The sequence below is a fragment of the Oxyura jamaicensis genome, chromosome Z (assembly GCF_011077185.1).
Source record: "Oxyura jamaicensis isolate SHBP4307 breed ruddy duck chromosome Z, BPBGC_Ojam_1.0, whole genome shotgun sequence".
Lineage (NCBI taxonomy): Eukaryota > Metazoa > Chordata > Aves > Anseriformes > Anatidae > Oxyura > Oxyura jamaicensis.
The window spans coordinates 9,754,924-9,774,143 of NC_048926.1; the positions used below are offsets into that span (position 1 = coordinate 9,754,924).

Here is a 19,220-nt window from a genome sequence, read left to right on the forward strand (position 1 = left end):
CTCCTCTCCTCTCCTCTCCTCTCCTCTCCTCTCCTCTCCTCTCCTCTCCTCTGCTCTCCTCTCTTCTCCTCTCTTCCCACACTATTGGCCTGCCATTCAGTCATGCATTAAGTGACATGACTAACATCTGTCATGTGTTGTTTGCTTTTCTGTGCTTTTCCCCAGGGTGAGATGTGTGTGCAACGGAGTGTTTTGGAATTTCTGTAATTGCCTGTACACAGCCGCTTGCTGTTCACGCCGGGGAAGGCAAGGTCAGGAGGACAGCACGTGTGTGCTGAGCAGGAGGCTGCTGACGGTGCGTGCTTCCCACCGGGAGAGCTCTGCCTCCCCGTTACATAGCGCTTTCCTACCTCGTGGCATCTCCATGCATCTTAGGCCAAGTTTTGCTCTGCCACTTCATCTCCAGGTGGCACCTGCAAGGGCATTTTGGAGTTGTCCTCCTCAAGACACAGCCCTAACTGTGAATGGGCTTGCAGGAGATGGACTTGTCCTTTCCGTGATATACATCAGCCTTTGTGTTTTTGGCAAACTTTACCAGCACTAGTTTTATGCTGCCTGCAAGGTAATTGATAAGGCGAGTGATTAGCAACGGGCCAAGAGCAGATCCCTGCAGGGCTACGCTGGGAACACCCTCCTGTAATGATGATACCACATTAACGATTAATTCCCCATTAGCAATTATATTTTTTTAATCCTTCCTGTTACAATTCTGGATGCTCTCATTATCCAGCTGGATGAAGCACCAGCCTCGATCCAAATTGCAGCCCTGCTCAGCGCACGAGCTGGTTGCAGAACATTTCTGATTGGGAAGCACGGTTTGGCGCAGCCTCTACCTGCCCCTGCATTCCTCACTCTCTGCAAGCTATCCTGAAGCCAAAAGGCTGCTCACATTGGCTTCACCGAGAGCTCAGAGAGCCAGAACAGAGGCACAGTGCTGGATCAATAAAAGGACACGTCTTGGCATTGGAAGGATGTTATCAGGGTTCACTCAGTGTAAAGGCACGGGTCTTAGCTCAGCCCGTCCTCAGGCTAAACAAGTGCTGGTTCACTGTGGTATTCACATTTTCTGTACCTGGCAGACCTTGGTCCCAGGGCGTACCATGAGGAGATGCTTCTGCCTTGGAACTGCTTCCTCCCCACTGCAAGGGTGAAAGTGCGAGCAGCAGGGCAGTGGGGGAGAGCATTGCCAGAGGTAGGGGACCCCAGTGGGTGACAGCCTGGCTCAGTGAGGACGCACTACCCCTCAAACAAAGGCTCCAGCACTGACTACGTATGTGCAGCCATCAGACCTGGAGCACTACCGCAAGGCAGAGCCTTCTTAAATCACTCTGCAGGCTGCCATTCAAAGGCAGGCACCTGCTCTTTGCGGCTTTGTCTCCTTTGCTGTTCCTCCCCTGGGGCTAAGCTGGCCCAGGCTCAGGGCTGGCATCATCCTGTTGGGGTTGCTACATCTGCCGGGGGCTGCTCTGTTAGCCCACCACGTGCTGGCCGGAGGTACGAGCTGGCTGCAACTCTTGTCGGGTGGTCCTGGTGTCCCTGGGATGCCTTTGCAAGGAAACCCCTTCCTCTGCATCCCTAGGTATCCATTACTGTGACAGCTTTCCCATTGCACCCCCGTCTTTCCTGATAGCCCACAGCTGCGAGGAAGCAGCAGGGACAACAACTCGCCCCCAGCTGGGCTGACACCCCAGCTGCATCCCATTAAACGCTGCTGCATGCCATTAGGGCGTTAAGGAGCCCGTAAAGGTCTGGGGCCCCACTGCCATTGCCCTGATCTTTCCCTGCTATCTCTCAGCCCTGCTGTGAATAAGAGGCTGTCTGATAAGAGGAAGCCCAGCCACAAACTCCCTCCCTTCTTCTCCAGCCGCACCCCCGTTTCCTTCCTCTCCTTCTCTCTTTCGCAGAGCACCTGGCTACTTTTGCACACAAAATGCATCTCCTGAAAGGTTCACTGTCTGCAAAGGGAAAGAAAAGAGCGAAAATAGCCCCAGGTCCTGGAACATCCTTCTATTACTGGACATCTCTCTGAGCTCCAGTAGACTTCCTGCCCAGACGCGGAGTGAATTATGGCCAAGCTCTCGGAGGCTGACCTTGTGGTCAGCCAGGGCACGGGCTTGCTAATAAATGTGGTCAGCCCCTACCGCAGACAGCCTATTTTTAGTGCCTGTGTTTCCTTGCCCGCTGCCTTGCAGCCCTGCCTGGTGGCCCTGCAGATCCCAAGCTGGCTGCCCCAGGAGCGTGGCCCATGCTTTAGGGTAGCCCTGCTGGGAACAAGAGCCTCTGGAAAATCCAGGGGGTTGGTTTCTGTGTAATGGCTGCTAATTTTGCACTGCAGGAGGTTGTGTGTGCAGAGTAGGGTGGTTTCTGCTGGGATGTGCTTTGTGAAAGTGGCTCTTCTCTGTGTCTGTTGGACCAGGAGCAGTAGGCTGGCTGCTCCTGGCCAGGGGATGCTCTTGGAAATAGCTGCAGGTCTGTGCAAGATGGATGTCCTGTTGTGCAAAGTGCTGTTGGATTCAAAAGGAGGGATGCTCTTAAAGCAGACAGGGAAGAAAGGAAAAGGACAGGAGGAAAATAGAGGGCATTTAAGGGAGAGGGAGCACATCTTGGTGCATCAAGGAGATGAAGATTTGCTCTTGGGAGTGACTGTGATTACCAAAGTTGTGAGATGTGCAAAAGAAGTCACCAAGAAGCTACCTGTGTTTGCTATACAAGTCTGTCTGGAGGCACTTGCATTGAATGTACCCCTTCCTGGAGATGGAAGGAGGTTTTGGAAATGGAGCTGATGGAGATGAGGTTCTGGATCAAAGCAAGCATCTGTCCCTGGTCCTACATGACAGCTGGGAAGGAAATATTAAGAAATATGCTTTGCTAACAAAAATATGAACCCCTCTGTCAGCTGGTGTATTGAAGTGGATCACAAAGCTGTAGATTTTTTTTTTTTGAGTGTGGATTTGTCAGGTTTGGTCAAGTAAATCTGCGGTCCCTCAAAACTGGTGAAGATAGTTGACATCTGTGATGAGAAGAAAATGCTGAGAGGATTGCAGTCTGCCAGGGCTCATTAGTTCTGCCGCTGGCAAGGAAAACTGTCTCTCAGTAACCTCTTAGACTTCGTTAAACATATCAACAAGTGCTGGAAGGGGAGGGTTGAGGTTTGCAGTCCAGCCAGGTCCCCAGAGGAGCTGTGGTGCGTTGAGGCCAGGCCGAAGCCCCAGGGGTTCCTGCTGGTGTGGGAGTTCACCCCCAGCTGCCAGGGCCCTTTGGAAGGCATGAGAAGCCATGTGGGACACTGAAGGCTTGCACACAAGGTGACCTGTGGTGGGCTGGGGGGGCTCTTTGCTCCTTCCATGAGCCCTGGCTGCTGAGGAAGGGTCGCGGCCTGTCTTGGCGAGGGAGGAAGCAATCCTTGTCCATGGGTTGGTTACGCCTGTTGTTTTTTATGCCTGTTACATTTGCAAAGGCTGCCAGGAATGGAAGATCTCATAAAGCTGTGACAGTTGGAGTGGAAACCAAGCGCTTCAGGGGCTTGGCTTGACTTAGCCTCCAAAAGCTTGGAAAGGTCTCGCCTTGGAAGTCACACGTGGCCATCGCAGGGAGCCAGCACCTCGCGCTGCCAAAGTGGCCCGGTCCTGCCAGTGCAGGGACACGAATCCGGCTGGACTTGGGCTGGAGGTGCCACTTTGTTTTCCTGCTTTAAAGAGCTTCCAGTGCCAGAAGTTGTGGTTTGTGCCCTGGGACTGCAAAGACCACCTCAGGTCAGGCTGGAGGTCTGGGGCTGTAGCGGAGGGGGCTGTATTGGTGACCAAGCAAAGCCCCAAAAAAACAGGAGCACAGCCACAGCGAGACACAGAAACCAAGCATCTTTATGTCTGCCTTCTGAGGAGAGTGTTTTGCTAGGGTAGGAGCAGAGCAAAGGAACCATGAAGCACGCTCAGGAGAGCAGATGCTGGGACACGACACGTACCAGCGGCAGCAGAACAACTTGCAGGATGTGCAGTCTGTCCCATGGATGAAAAGAACATCTTTCAGGATAAGCAGTGTTGGGCAGCACTAAATGGAGCGGATCCATGCAGAGAAGCCAATGTAATTGTGGCATATTAAAAGGAAAAGGAGGAGAAGAGGAAGGATTGAGCTGGGTCTGTGGCAGGCTTGTTACAGAGGGGAAAAGCAATGTGTCACCTTGTAATGAGTGCGGCAGCAAGGCCTATCAGGTGGAGAAGTGAAGTGAAACCGCAAAGCAATCGACAGTGATGGAGGCAGGAGGGGTTACAGCGGTATTAGTCCAGCGTATGGACCATTGATCTCTTGGCATAGGATTTGCTGAAAGATTATTGTTTAGGCTCAGCTGCCACTGGGTGCTAATTGAAGCTAAGGTAGTCTGGAGGCTGATGGCACCTCCTTCCTTTGCTCAGGGGCACGAGCTGGGGGGGGCTGGTGTTGGGGAAGAGGCTTTGTGCATGTGGCTTGCAGTGGGGGGATGAAACCACCTCCATCTCCGTTCAGCAGACAAGGGGAAGGTGCTAGAACTTCTCCTTGCACATCTCCATACATCGGTGTGTAGGGTCAGTCCCTGACCACAACCCCAGGCAGGATGCATCCACTGTGGTGCAAAACTCCCTGTGGACGGGGCAGAGCCATGTGTGCCCTTTGTCTCAGGTTCAGCAGCACACTGTGGCATGTCCTTCCTAGCTTTTTTAGTTTGCAAAGCCCGAAGCATTTTCCCCAGTGCAGTTTTCTGTTAGAAGAGCCCAGCTGGATGGCTTAAACCTGCTTAATTATCAATTCTGGAGTGTTACAAAGCAGCCAGGGGTCTGCAGAGCCCAAGCTGAAAAACATTGACCTGCAAAGCTGGAAGCCTGGATGACTTCTGCCAGCAAAGAGCTGTGTGCTTTGTAGGCTGGGCTGCATGAGCTAAAGCAGATCTGTATATTGTAGCACATCATCCTTGGCCCCTGCTGAATTTGTGAAGGTATAATGAGGTCTGCATGTGTGTGCATGTGTTTCTGATGTCCGGGTGCTGGGCAAGGAGCGCGCACTGCTGGGTAACACAGCTTTGCTGGTGGAGAGATGGTTGGGAAAGGATGCTTTGCTATGCCAAAGTGTGCTTCTGCTCTGCAGAGAGGCAGGAACACAGACGCTGCAGGCAGCAGTGGCCAGTGCAAGCCTGCATCGTGCACAAGGGTCTGCTGTGGGGACCATCCTGGTAACCCCCATACCCAAGTGATTCAGTCCAAGTGAATGTCTCCAACCAGACAGGCGAGCTGTTCTCTCCATCCATGTTTATGCACGAGCCTGCTCCCAGGGGCATGGTAAGCTGAGCCCGGAGCACTCCCGAGGGGAGCCTCCAGCCGGAGCCGTGAACTCCAGACTCCTTAGGATGAGTCACGGAGAGCCTCTGGCTCCAGCCAAGCCGCAAACCCCAGCGGGTCGGATCCTGCCGTGCTGGTGCCTGGCTTGCACTGTGGTTGTTCCAGCTGAGAGCACGCTGCACAAGGGAGAAACTGAGGCACGTAGGAGTGAGGGCATTGAATCCAGACGTTAATCTAACCCTCTCGCTGTGATTTCCCATGGGAAGCCTCCGTGCCTGGCCATCAGCAGAAGCCTGGAGACCTGCCACAACCTGTGCCAGCTGCTGGGACAATGGGGGGAGGCTTGGGGCACAGCAGGAAAACCCAATGGTGTTGCTCAGGAGTAGAGAGGTGCCACAGAGCTCGGCAGGATGCCTGCTGTTCGGAGGGGATGGAGGTGCACAATGAGGCACGATGCGCCTGGCTGGCGATCACACGCAAGCTCCTGTGCTCAACAGACTAGAAAATTAGTTTTACCGTTGTGGTGGAAAGCACAGGGGGATTGGCCTGTGTGTCTGTCTCATTTTTCCTTTGGTGAGGGTCCCTGCTGCATGGTGTGGGGGAACAGCTCAGGAACTTGGGTCCTCACTGATGCCTCCCAGCTCTTAGAGCATCACACGAGCCCCTTGGCAGGGGGAGGAAGGCCAAGAAACAGACATGGGCTTGCTTTCTGCAGTGACCCACCATGCCATTACCACTGGCGCTCCCTCTGGAAGTCCATTCACCTTCCTAGGATTTTTCTGTGCCATAGCTATCTCCAGGGCTTTGCCCTTGTGGACCCTCCCCAGCTTTTCTCAGTAACACCCATCCCTCTCTGTTACAGAGCACAACCCTTTGGGTGGTCAGGGAAAGGACGTGCCACCCCTTGCTGGCAGAGATGCTTGGACCCATTGTAAGCATCCTCCACTTGGTCCTGGATGGGGAAAATTGCTCTGCCAGCATTTAGGGACATCTGCAGGCCGACTTAGAATTGACACGATGGGAAGGGCACTGCTTTGCTGAGGTGTAGCTGGGGTGTGTCAGGTCTGCCCCGTACCGGCTGCTCCTCCAGCTCTCAGCCCTAAGAGCAGAGGGACACGTCTGTCAGTCCCTCCTGGCTTGCAAAGCAAAAAGTCTCTTGCTTTGCCAGAGAGTGAGCTCTGAATATTCAAGGAACAGCACTGAACTCAGTGTGACCATGGTTGGCGGGTTCTGGCCCTTAATTAATTAGCATTGATTGGACTTCACTTCCAGCAGCAGAGGAGGGAGCTGCGGCTCAGCGAAGCAGCAAAGTGTTGCGATACAATCACCGCAGCCATTTTTGTGCTGCCGGTCGGTGCTCTTCAAAAGTTGCATTGCTGCTGTGGTGGCAGAATGGGAGATAGAAAGGGAGCTCCTGGGAGAACAGACATGACATGGGACTTTGAATGCTGGTGCTTTGAAATGAACATTTGTTTATACATAAGTGCAGGGTTGGGATTTTATCTTTTTTGTTATTTTTTGTGGTTTATGGCATTGGCTTAGCTTGATTTAGCCTTAGTGAAGGTGCTGCTCATGTCCCATGCATGGCAGCAGGGCCAGTGTGGAGTCCATCAGCCCACCAGGAGATCCACTTATCATAGCAGGGGTCCTGCTCTGCTCCCAGCTCCCCCACTCTGAGCACAGCAGTGACCCTCAGGTAGCCAAGAAGTGCTCTGTAGGATGTGCCTTGTCTCCAGGGAAGTTTGGGGAGGTTGGGCATTGGATTGATCACTTGAGAAAGGAGGTGTTCCCAATCTCAGCAAGACAGCCAGAGGTCAGCCTCTCTCCCTCTTGGTGAACATGCCCTCCCAGAGAAGTCCATCTCACTGCATGATCTGGGCACATCTTGTCCACTGAGCCGTGCGAGTCCATGCACTTCTGTAGCCGTGATGTATTTCTTTCTCTGTGTTTTTGCAATTGCATTCTTGGCAGCCCCAGAGAGACAGCTGTGGGTGTCTTTCTATTGATCCACAAGTAGGACTTTGCGATGTAAACCCAGGAGGAGAATTTCAGGATTTAAGTGGCGGGTTTAATCCTGTTACAGTGTTTATCCTGCCCTAAATCATAGCTACAGAGTGAAGACCCCATAGTGAGAAACACCAAGAGCAGAAGCACACATGGCAGCACTTTTAACGTGTTGTGTGGTGCTTTGTGTTGTAGACCCAGCAGTAAGCTCCTGCCCTGAGCTTTGAGGAATGGTCTGGATGAAGTTCCTCTGTCCCTTGGAAAATATATTTAGGCAAGTGGAGCTGGGCAGCCCAATGACTGTACGTGGTGAGAGCCAGAGCCTGGCCAGGTTGCAGCCATGAGGGCTGGTAGCCTTTGCATGGATCGGGTGGAAACAGAGGAGCTCGGTGGGAGTGCATGCAGACCTGTTCCCAGGTAGACACTGGCTCCTTGCAAACAACACCTCCCTTTAATTCATGCTGTGGCCAGGACCTGCAGCTCCCAAGCATTTTCGTGCACAACCCATCACTGGGGCTCCCAGTGGGTTTATGTGCTGGGGACCCCTGGGTGCCAATGGGCTTCATGCTGCCCTGCACACACAGCTGGCAGTGCAGCGGTGGCCGAGTCGAACAGTGTGAGTATGGCACCAGGGATCACTGGATGCAGGCTGTTTGCTAGGTGATTTAATTGTGTTTTCCTTCCTCTGGTGAGTTTGGACCATTTTTCTTAACTTGCTTAGCCCAGAGGAGCTTTTTCACATAACCAGTATTTATAGGAGGCTTTTTGCCTTGCTACTTCAGGGGGTATCACCAGTGTACACCGTACTAGTGCCTTGTAGGGCTGAGTGCAGGACGTGTTGGCACCCCGGGGGTTCAGGATGGGTAAAGCAACACCGGCCCAAACGTGAGCTGTGCTTCAGTTGTTCCTGTGGTGTTGCTGTGCCAGGTGCCATCGGATCACAGGGGAGGAGGAAAATCAGAGCGCAGCTCTGCTTGCACACACTTGGGCCAGTCATTTCATCTCCACTCGGGACTCGGGTTCCCGTCTGTAAGACGCTGCTCTCATTTGTCTCTTCTCCTTGAATTGTCAGCTCATTAAGGCACCAGCCGACTCTCACTGCCTGCCTGTCCCGGGGGGTCTGCAGGCAGCGCCGCAGCCTGAGCGGTGAGGAGGAGTCCCCTGTACCCTGCCAGGGCATCCCCCTCAGGAGATCTACCTCAGGGGAGCCTTTTTTCCATTGGAAAATGAAGTGCCGTCAACGTCCAAACGTTTCACAAAATTGTATTTCTCTGACAAGGGAAAAAGAGGAACGGAAAGAGGGGAAGGGCTGCGGTATGTCTTTTTGGTGTTCTTCTGAAACGGTGTTTGACTCTTCACTTTGAATTGACAACTCTCCCTCCTCCAAAAAAAGGGTTGTAAAGCCTTTTGTACGACACAGCGGGGGCAGTTTAAGAGACATGAAACCCTTTGGTGTCCTTCAGAAGGAATTGAGCCTTTTTTTTTTCTTTAAAAAAAAAAAAAACAAAAAAAACTTTGGGGATTTTTTTTTCCAGAGTTGAGGCTTTTGCTCCAACAGGTCCTGAGCTGCATCTCTGCCTTATCCTGAGCCTTCCTGCACCATTTCCTGAAACCTGGAACTGAGGGATGCTGTGAGCACTGAGCCCGGTGGAGCCTTCGAGCATCCCTCCGGCCCCATCGCCCTGTGTGGGCTGCAGCCAGCCCGTGCTCTCCCACCACTGGGAGACGCAGCCTATTTTTGCTTTGCTTTAGAAAATAAACATGCATACAGCCCGATGCTGCTGCGACCGGCCGGCAAGGGGTGTGACCAGCAGAGTTGAAAAGATTGTTTTCTATTCATGGCCTCCAGCATGAGGTAGGGAAAAAGCCATTTTCTGCCCGTGAGTGCATAGATTTGCATTGATCGAAGGCAGATTTTCTGCCTCCCTGTGCCCTTTGGATCTGCTTTTGGACTTTCTCAGATCCTCCCTTCTCATGCAAGTGGCTGCTGCGAGCCTCTGCCCCATGGACACACGCAGGCTCCTGCCCTGGGCTCTCCTGTGACTGCCACTCACTGCTTCCTCCTCCCTCCTCTTCCTCCCTCCTGACAGGCAGCCTCCCACAGCCGACTCATTTCAGAGATGTTTTTTTCACTGCTTGAGCCAAGATTTTTCTCTCCCCCATCACGCTTAGCTTCCCCCTCCCACTTCCGAACTATTTTTTTTTTTCAGCAATAAATAATTTCAGCGTGCTGAAGAAGCAGGAGAGCAAAGTCAGCGTTAGGCTACAACGAAATGCTCCATTTGTTCTGAGAGTCTTTCTCCCCCTAGAAAGCTTTCCCTAGTGTTTAATTTTAAGGCATGTCATTATTATTATTTGTTCTCCTACTTTCCAGAAGAGATTCCCATATTTTTTCAGCTTGTCTGGAGATTTCCACATGCACACAAACTTTTCCTTTGGCTTTTCTTCCCTGCTTGCTTTCTTTTTGCCGGGGTTAAAAGCCCCAAGTCAGCAAGGTACTTAAACACATGCTGAAAGTTAAGAGCTCGCCTAAGTGCTTTGCTGACTTGGAGCCAAAGATATTTTCTCGAGCCCTTTAAATGCTTCAGAACCTGAATTCAAAACATTTTGCAGAAATTCCACAATTCAAGGATCTTGTGCTAATAATAGTTGTAATTCAATAGTGCCTTCAGATAACTGCAGCTCTCTTACTCCCGGACATCGTGAGCTTCTGTATACTTTTACTTGCAAAAAAAATGTTTCCCTAAAATCTTCTACCACTTCAAACCCAAGGAGCTCTCCAGAGATCCGGGCACGTTCATTTGTTTCACTCAATGAACGCTTTGGCATTTTAGGTTTTGTTTTGCAACGAGACACTTGGAGATTCCAAGCGTTGAAATATAGGGGGGAAAAAATGGGCAATTAGTTCAAATCATGCTGAATGAGTGTCTGCTCCTGAACTAACATTTGCTCATCATCCGAAACACAGAAGGAAAAAACAAACAGACAATCACAACAGCCCACCACCACCAAGAAAAAAAGCCCAGCAACCACCAAGCTGAGGGCTGTGCGAAGCAGCAGCAGCGGTAATTGAAGGTTAGGAGGAGCTCTCAAAGGCAAGCTGAGCTCCCTGAAAGCAGCCCTGCTCTTCCCTTCGGAGAGATTAGTCGAAGGCATTGTAATAAAAGCTGTATGGAGAGGGAATAGCGGTGGGTAGATGAGCAGGAAAGGCTCTGCAGGGTAGGAGGTGTTTCCAGAAATGGAGAGGCGACCAGCATCAAACAGAAATTACAGCTCGGCTGCTTGGGGCTCTGCACGATAAATGCGGGGTCTCTGCCGCCAGTCAGCTGCTGGGGCTGCTTGGAAATACTTAGTTGCTTAACGGGGAACATCTTTAAAAAGATTTTCAAAAAGCGTTCCAGACAGTGGTGCTCAGGGGCAGCAACACGTGAGCAGGGCCAGGCAGGAGCTCGCGTTTCTCCGAGGGGCTGCGTGTACCCTCCTCTTGAAAGCAGCTGGTGCTGCTGCTAGGAACGGGAAACCGAGATGAAAAGTCCCTGCTTAGTCGTAACCTAATCTTTCCAGGGTAGCGTGATAACTCTGTGTGAGCTTCTTCATTGTGTTTTGCAATCGTCTGTGTGCACTTCTGCACGAGCTGGCTTGCAGAGCCTCTGGCTGCCCCACAGCACCAGGCGCTTGTGGTCTCCTCTTGCCTCATGCGATGTGAAGGCGTGCATCTCACCTTCACCTCACTGGGGGCAGCAGGGCCCTTTCCAGCACGCCGTGGAGCTGACCTGTGGCCATTTTTCACCGTGGGAGGGCTGCACCCAGAAGATGCTCCTCGTGACTGCTGGGCTGCAGCTCCACAGCTCAGCATGCGCTGCTCGTCACTCCCTGGCTTGGGTTTGCTTTAGAGTCCTTTGGAGTGAAAGGCATGAAATGCAAATGTAATATCTTGTTATTACACTGGCAAATCCTGAGGCCTTGGCTTAATTGTTAATACAGCCCCTGATGGGCAGAGTAGATTGTTGCTTTATTATTAATATTGCTTTGAAACCAGCGAGGCTACGGGAGTACAAGTGTTGCTCAGAGATGTGAGAGATGGTGACTGAGTCAAAAGGAAAAAAAAAAAAAAAAAAAAAAAAAGGAAAAGACTTGCAAAAATGCCTCACTTCTTATTGCCATCTATTCTTCCCCATGTGCGCCGGTAGCTCAGCTCCTCTGTTATCCCATGGCCAAGAACACGAGGGGAAGTCTTAGTGCTGGTGCAGGGTGAAGGAATTCTTCTCTTGGGTAGAAACAAGTCCTGTGGTCTCTCCTCCAGTGGGTGTCTGGATGGAGGAAGAAGTGCTGCTGTTCCTCCTGGGGGTTCCCAGGCACAGGACATCACAGGGAACTTCTCCTTTCCAAGGTGGTTCCCATTTCACTGCCTGCACCCCAGCTGCTGGCAGGGACTGCTGAGCTCTGCTGTGCTGGGGGACATACCGTGACAGCGAGGTGACAAACCAGGGGATGGCCACAGGGTCTCCCTGCATCTCAGTGCTGCAGATCACATCCCTGCTTTGATTTCTGAATCAAGCCTGCATGCTGCCTTTGCATCCTGGCCCTGAGTGCAGGCTGTGCCATGTCCCTACAGGGGGCTAAGCCGTGAGGAGGAGGCTTAGCCTCCCATGCCTGCGGTTGAGGAAGCGGAGGAGTTTTTCCAGCTCAGGCCACAGAAGTTCACGTGTTAAGTTGCAGTGGTCCCAGCTTCAAGCCCAGCTGCTGCCGATCCACCCAGGGGTGCGAGCGTTGCATCAGTCAGCGACAAGCCACTGGCCTACAGCAGGCAAAGCCCACGCCAACAGACAGGCAGAAAGAGCCTGAGGGGCTGAATTTTAGAGCTATTAAATGATTAAATGCAAAAAAAAAAAAAAAAAGAAAAAAAAAAAAAAGAAAAAGAAAAGTTAATTTAACATCGCGGTTGTGATTTTACACACCCCAGAGCCTGGAAATTGAGAGCTCTGCTTCTCACACAGGGATCGTAACTTGGCACTGCGCAGATTGTACAGTATGTAAAATTAGACCGGAGAAATAGTAAATATGCTGCAGGGACCAATACTGTCTTGGCAGAAGGAGGATGGACTGAGTGGGACCCAACAGGTCTTTTACGCCTCTGACTTCCGTAATTCTGTGCTAATAATAACAAAATCTTGCCCGATGCCTGATGCTAACCTGCAGCCCTGAGCGAGGCGACGCGGGGGCAGGGCTGCGCTGCAGCGCTTGGAGGGAGGTTGATGTTTGAGGATGATGAGCACTGGCCAGAAGTGATGGGGAGGAAGGCAGCTCATGGTGCAGGGCTCCTGACGTCTCTATCTGCCTCTGACCCCCCCACGCCCAGCAGACGCAGGCGTCTCGGCACTGTTGCGGAACCACAATGGGCTTTTCTTGCGTTTACGGCTGTGATTTGGGCACCTAATTCAGAATCTTATTGATTTCCTCCTAAATGGTGCTGAAAAGCCTGATCTAAGCACTCTTTTGTGGCCTAAGTTATTTGTCCTGTCGGCATGAAAAAGCAGGAGCAGAAAACAAGCCCGTAATTCACCCGCAGCGCTAACTCCAGTCACCTGGCAGCAAAGGGCGAAGGCTCAAGCAAGCACGGCTTGGAGGTTATCAGTGGGATTTTTCCATGATGTGCTTGCTCTCTTCATTGCCATTCATCTCCCGCTGGCCCTTGAACACCTTCCTTTCCTTGCCATCCACCCCACATGCTGGGGCAGCTGCAGCGTAGGTACAGGGGGCTGGAGGAGTTTCTGCCTCGCCAGGTGACTGCTCTGCCTCAGGACAAGTTGTCTCAGTGGGCAAGAAAGCCAAATCTGCAAGGACAAGCTCAGCCATAGGATGAAAACAGAGTCATAGCTCAGCCTCTCCGAGCAAGGAGGGTGTTCGGAATCCCAGGGCACGGGCATTTTTGGCCCAGAAGAACTAGGACATCCCAGGGAAGCTCTTACCAAGACCTCCTGCAGGAAAACAGACGAGCGCATGAGCTCAGGTCCCTTCCTGGGATGAGAGACCAAAGTCTCCTAGGAGAAAACAAAACAAAGCAAAGCAAAACAAAACAAAACAAGGTCACCAGCTCAACAGCATCCAGGCTTCCCATCCCTGCCGCAGGGCATCTGGGCTCAGCAGGACAGAAGAGCAGGAGCAGCAGCAGCTCATCTTCTGGTCCTGTCTGTGGCAACACAAGACAGTCGGTGCGAGAGAGGTGCAGCCATTGCAGATGGGTACACCAGCCTTAGCAGCCTTGGCAGAGCTCAGTCCCAGGCTTGCTTGTCCCTTGTGGCCAGGAACAATTTGGTGTCGGTGCAGCACGGTGCTGTACAGCACGAGCTGGGCATGGTGGTGGGTGGGGACACGAGGTGGCCCTGGGCACGGTGGCAGGTGGGGACACGAGGTGGCCCTGGTGGAGAGCCCTCCTGCAAGGGGCAGTACCAGTGACATGCTCTGGGCTGGTGTGGTCGGGCAGGTCAGGAGAGGCTCCTTCCCAGCAAAACCAGTCTCTGTCCTGCTGTTTCCAGCTGGGCTTAGTGCTGGATTTTCTACCCAGCAGGGTGCTTGCTGCCCGGCTGGGTTTCGGGGCAAGCAGGCTCCTGCCACTGCAGAGCAGTAGTGGGCTGTTGTGCTGGGTGTGCAGCTGGAGGAGAGCTCCCCTGAGGGTCAGCTGGCTGTGTCACCCCTTGTGGGAGGACGTTTTGTGGTCACGTCCAGGCTGAGGAAAGAGGCTCGCCTGCCCCAGAGCTGGCCAGGAGCCGACCACACTGGAGAGGGAAAGTGCATCCTCTGCAGTGCCCCTGAAGCAAAGCGAGATCTGCTTCCAGGCTATCGTGGAGTGATTGAGTACAAGTCCTTTAGCACCCATCTGTTATCTCTTAATTAAAGTTTCTTGCTAATTATTTTTTCTTGTCAAGAAAGCAAAGCTGCTGACTCCAGGGATTTACCAAAGCAGAGCAAACAAACGTGGGCTCCGCTTGCTGCAATTCTTCATTAATGGACAAAATTAACTTGGAACGGTCCATATCTTTGGCTACATCGATGACACTTAATTATGCCTGTTTCCTTACAAAGATGTATTTAGTTTTAAATCACTTGTGGAAGAACTGCCTCCTTAAGCATGAAATTCCTTCTTCTGGAAGGGAAGGTTTCTGCTGGCAGTGAAAGCTGTGCAACAGACCAAGCAGCACTGGAGGGAATCGATGTGAGGAGATCAAGGATGGGGTGCACTTCAGGAAGGTGGTGTAGGGAAACCCTCTCCAGTGCTATAGGCTGTTTCATCTCTATAAGGGCAACCCCCAGGACCACGAAGCTACATCTGGGAGCAGAGCCACTAGCACCCCTTGAGCAGGGTCAGTGATGCCCAGGCTGGCCAGCATGGGTGCCGGAGCATGAGAGAAGCTACAGGGTTGTGCCACTTCCCTGGGAGACCCACATCCAAAGGCCAGAGAAGGTCAGGAACATCTCGCTGGATCTCATTACAGGTCTCATTTACAGCGGGAAGTTGCAGGGTGTGAGACCTCGCTGCTCCATCTGCTTGGAGAGCTCTCAGCGTACCCCCGGCACTGTGTAAATATTAAATGTATAATTTATGAATGCATACACAGAGATCTAATTAGCTGCTCAGATTATTGCTCATGGCCAAGCACACAGCTCTGGGCGAGAGGTACGTAGGCTAGTAGGGTGATACAGGTACTTCAGGACAGTTTCCTGCTGCTGGAGTGCTCCATGTCCCACAGGGGAGAGGGGGACATATCCTTTCTCACTGCCTCATTTTCCCCACCTGCAAGGGCAGAGCCAAAGGCCACGTGTCCTGCAGATGAGCAGAGTGCAAGAGGGTGCAGAGCACTTGTGTCCATTCCCCAAAAATGCTTTGGTGCCTTCCTTTTGCTCACTCTGCGCTCACACTGGCTGCAGCCCCATGATGTGTTTGGGTAGAGTCCCATGGGTGGGAGCAGTTCTTCCACTGCAAATTACTGGGATGGTTTTGGCCCCCAGGAGTGCTTGCAAGGGGCTGGACCCTGGCACGAGGAGCCCCACCGGGGTGCTGGGGGGGAAGGGGGGAGCTGCAGAGGCTTCGGCAGTGCTGCCCTTTCAGTCCCTCTGCAGGTCAAGAATCATTAAGAAGGGAAACGAGGAGAAAGTTTCAGCTGAGGAGCTCCAGCTGGGCAGGCTGGATTTGGGAAGCATTAAAATGCATTTCCATGGGAAAGGCTCTAGTTGCCCTCACCTGTCCCCACCCAAAAGCACTGCTGGTATCTGCAGCTCAGGACAGGCAAAGGGAGGTGACACGGGGAGGCCAGCGGGGTGCCATGCATTGATGTGGCTGGATGTGACGTGGGGACCTGGCTCAGCCCCAGGGAGGTCATTAAACCCGTCTGGGGGAAACGCCTGCTCCAACACTGTGCTTTGGGTTTCTCCTTTGTCAGGAGCCTTAAGTCATTGCCCTGGGAAAGACTATTGCTTTCAAAGACCCGTCTTCCAGGAATGGCTCCCTCTGTCCTTCTGGATGCGTGCCAGCGTGTTTGTGCTGTGTTTGAGGACCAACAGAAAATAATTCAAGGTGCCTTTTCCCCCATCCCACTGCTGTTCCCAGCTACAGGCAAGCCCTCAGCTGCAGTCCTGAGAAGCAGAGCTGGGCACCCCAGAGCTTTCCCCTGGCCCAATCCTTCCCTGCATCGCTGCAGCGAGCATTTCTCCATGCAATGCTGGGTGATGCTGCGTCTCCACGGTCTCTGCCCAGCAGGTGTGAGGGTCAATGGCCTTGCAGGAACCAGCAGGAAAGGGCAGGGAAAAATCTTTTTACCTTATGCAAAGGAAGAAATTAGAGGAGAACTGGAGCAAGATGCTGGGATTCATGCTTTAGGTCTGTTATCTATATGGATCCATCTGCCCATCTGCCTAGTCATCTGTCAATCCATCCATCTGCCCAGCCATTTGAACAGCCAACAGTCCCCCCTCCCCTGCTGCCATTCATTGATCCTTCCCTGCCTCCCTCCACACACCCACCCACCCATCCATCCCTCCATCCATCTGCCCATCCGTCCCTCCATCCGCATACACAGCCTGCTGCTTGTATGCTTAGACCTCCACCCTCTTACGTTGCTCTGCATCCTCACATACACTCATCCATCCATCCACTTGCACAGTCATCCATCCTTTCTTCTTCACACACTTCCCCCCGTCCCAGCTGTGCCCAGCCAGCCAGCTATCCATCTGTCTGCAGACACACACGCTCGTTCATCTCTCCACTCATCCATCTTCCACACTTCCACCAATCTGCCCATTTATCTGGACCCAATCCAGCTACCCCTCCTCACAGGCTCCTCAGCTGGGATGTTCTTCCTTCCTTCTGCCTGTCACTGGATGCTGTAAGCTCTTTTAAGGCACTCAAAACACTTTCAGCCAGTGTCTGAGATGATCCTGGGACGTCTCACCAGCATCTTACTACCTACAGCCCATTTCCCCTGCTGTTCTCAGCATCCCCTTCCCAGCAAGGACAGCATCCCCAAAGATACCGTTCCCCTACCAGAAGTATCCTGACGTGCAGCTGCTTGCTGGGGGTCTGCAGGAGGAATCCCCCAGCGCCAGCTTTATCCCATGGCACTCTCCTTTGCGGATGGGCTCAGGCTGTGGACTTTGATGTAAGGTGCCGGCGTGGCTGGCTCACACCACACGGTGTAGCCCTTGGTCCCAGCTCCCAGCAGGACCCAGGAGCTGGTATCTAGAGAGAGAAAAAAGAGCAGGATGGGCACAGGGATGCTTGTCCTATCTCTCCCCACTGTTGGCTTGCAGGGGCAGCTCGGTGTTTTACCACCCTGGTGGGAGTCTTCTGTGATGGATTTGTTTAATCACTCTTTTCACCAAACCTCAGACATTCGCAGCAACTGAAGGATGTGGGTTTATGTCATGTCATTACATGTTGTGCAAAAGAAGCACTTTCTTTTCCTTGTTTTCATTTGCTGCCCCCTAATTATTTTCTTAGGAGAAGGAGGAAGCAGTCCTTCTCTATTCACCCTCTCCATGTCATTCAGTGTTATTTAGGTGTCTATTTAGGTGCTATCTAGGTCTGCAACTACTTGTCTCTTTGTGGGGGTGAAGAGGTTGAGTCTGCCCCTTACACAGGGGCTGTTTCTGACCTTTGCTCTTCCACGATTCCTTCCTCTGCTGGTTTTTCAGCTGAACTGTGCTCTGAATGACACGGGCATAGCGTTGTGGGCAGCTTCTAGGGTCCAGCACTTTCTGTTTTGTTCTCAAGCCCTTGCTTAATAATTCCTATCATTGGGTTTGCATTTTTGATTGCCACTGAGCGGATGTTTTCAGGGAATTGAGTGTGACACTCCAAGACGTGTTTCCATGGAGGCTGCAGCTAATTTGGAGCCGTGACTGTGGGGACAGCAAGGCAAACAAGCCCTTCCTCACCCCATGCATCCCTGTGTGTTTATTGGTACAAAGCTGGTCTGTACCGTGACACCCTTCTGTAACACGTTTGCCCTCGGCTTTAATTTTGCTGCTCTAACAGCCTCGGCTGCCTCCTCTCACTGCCATGCCCCCCTCTTCCACGTGAGTTACAGCATGCTGGGCAGCTCTGGCCCAGCTCTGATCTCTGTCAGACCTCACTGGTGACGTCTTCCTGTGCCAAGCCTGACCGCCTCTCCTCACCTTTGGTCCCCCGACCTTTAGCTGCTATAAATCCCTGCGAGGACTCTCCTTGTTTTTCAGGGCTGCTTGGTTTCCTTGGAAGCCTTTAATGAGGCACCTTGTCAACAGCATTTTTGAAACCTGGGAGTGTTTTGAGGATCAAACGCCCCTTGCCGGTGCACAAAGGCTTGATGAAGCCTTGAAGGAGATGCTTGCCCCCTGCTCACGCCCTGTCCTGCTTCACCCCGCATCATGCACACACACGTACGGTTTTATTCTTGCCGCACGCAGCTCAGCACAGCCCGTGTAGCAACACGGGAAAGATTCAATTGCCAAGCATCATTAATGAATGTCAGCTCGAACTCCTGTCCAGAAACCTGAGAAAATTCAATTAGGCAGCTGGTGCCCAATGAGCTGTACTGCCCCACTCGCGAGATGCTAAATCAAACAGCTCAGCAAGGCATCATGTTATTTTAGTGAGAGAAGAAAAACCAAGCAGGGAGATAAACAGCATAGCCTGCGCCAAGCAGCTGCCCCTTTCCGAAGTGTGACCCAGGTAGGCTGCGATCCTCCCACCTCATTTCCTAGGCAGGGAGCTGCAAGGGCAGCTGCCCACTTCCCACCTCCGCTAGTAAATAACACAGGTTGGCTGGTAGCAGGTCCTGGGGCTCTGTCACCCCTCTCCCCCGGGAATTTGTGATGTGTGTGTTTCATTTGCCTCCTGCAGCAAGCCCTGTGGATGTAGGAGTGGCAATGACTCGGTGGCATGAGCAGCGGGCTGTGCCGTGGGGCATTTGGCTGGTGAGCCATACGTGTGGCCCTGGTGTGTCTCCTGCAAGGTAAAGGCCAGGGGAGAGCATCCTATGCGATAGATGTGGTCCGTGATCTGGTCTAAGGTCACAATAAACCATTGTCAGGGTCAGGAGAACATGGACTTCCCTGACCATTGTGTCTGTCCTATTTCCAAGGCAGCCCTGGGGTCCAAGCTCACCTGCTTTTCTCTTCTCCCTCCTCCACAGACAGCCACATCCAGTACGAGCGCGTAGGCGCAGACGTGACCATGAAGTGCGGCTCCATGGACTGGGACGCGGCCGTGACCTGGACGGCCAACGGCACCGACATCGACGACTCCCACCTGAACGGCTCCTACCTGATCCTGAAGAACGTGGACCTGACGCAGAGCGGCCAGTACTCCTGCTACGAGGGCTCCTCCTGGCACCTCAAGTACCAGACCTACCTGAGGGTGGGAAGTGAGTACCC

General features: G+C 52.7%; 1 protein-coding gene across 12 annotated transcripts in view; it reads left to right on the forward strand.

Annotated features, from left to right (window-relative positions):
* The window catches only part of CNTFR (ciliary neurotrophic factor receptor), a 176,848-nt gene that overhangs the window by 106,454 nt on the left and 51,174 nt on the right, over positions 1-19,220 (forward strand). For all 12 annotated transcript variants that reach the window (XM_035309800.1, XM_035309811.1, XM_035309799.1 and 9 more), the window contains one exon: positions 18,980-19,210. In XM_035309800.1, coding sequence (XP_035165691.1) covers positions 18,980-19,210 — 231 coding nt within the window. The remainder of the gene's footprint in view (positions 1-18,979; positions 19,211-19,220) is intronic.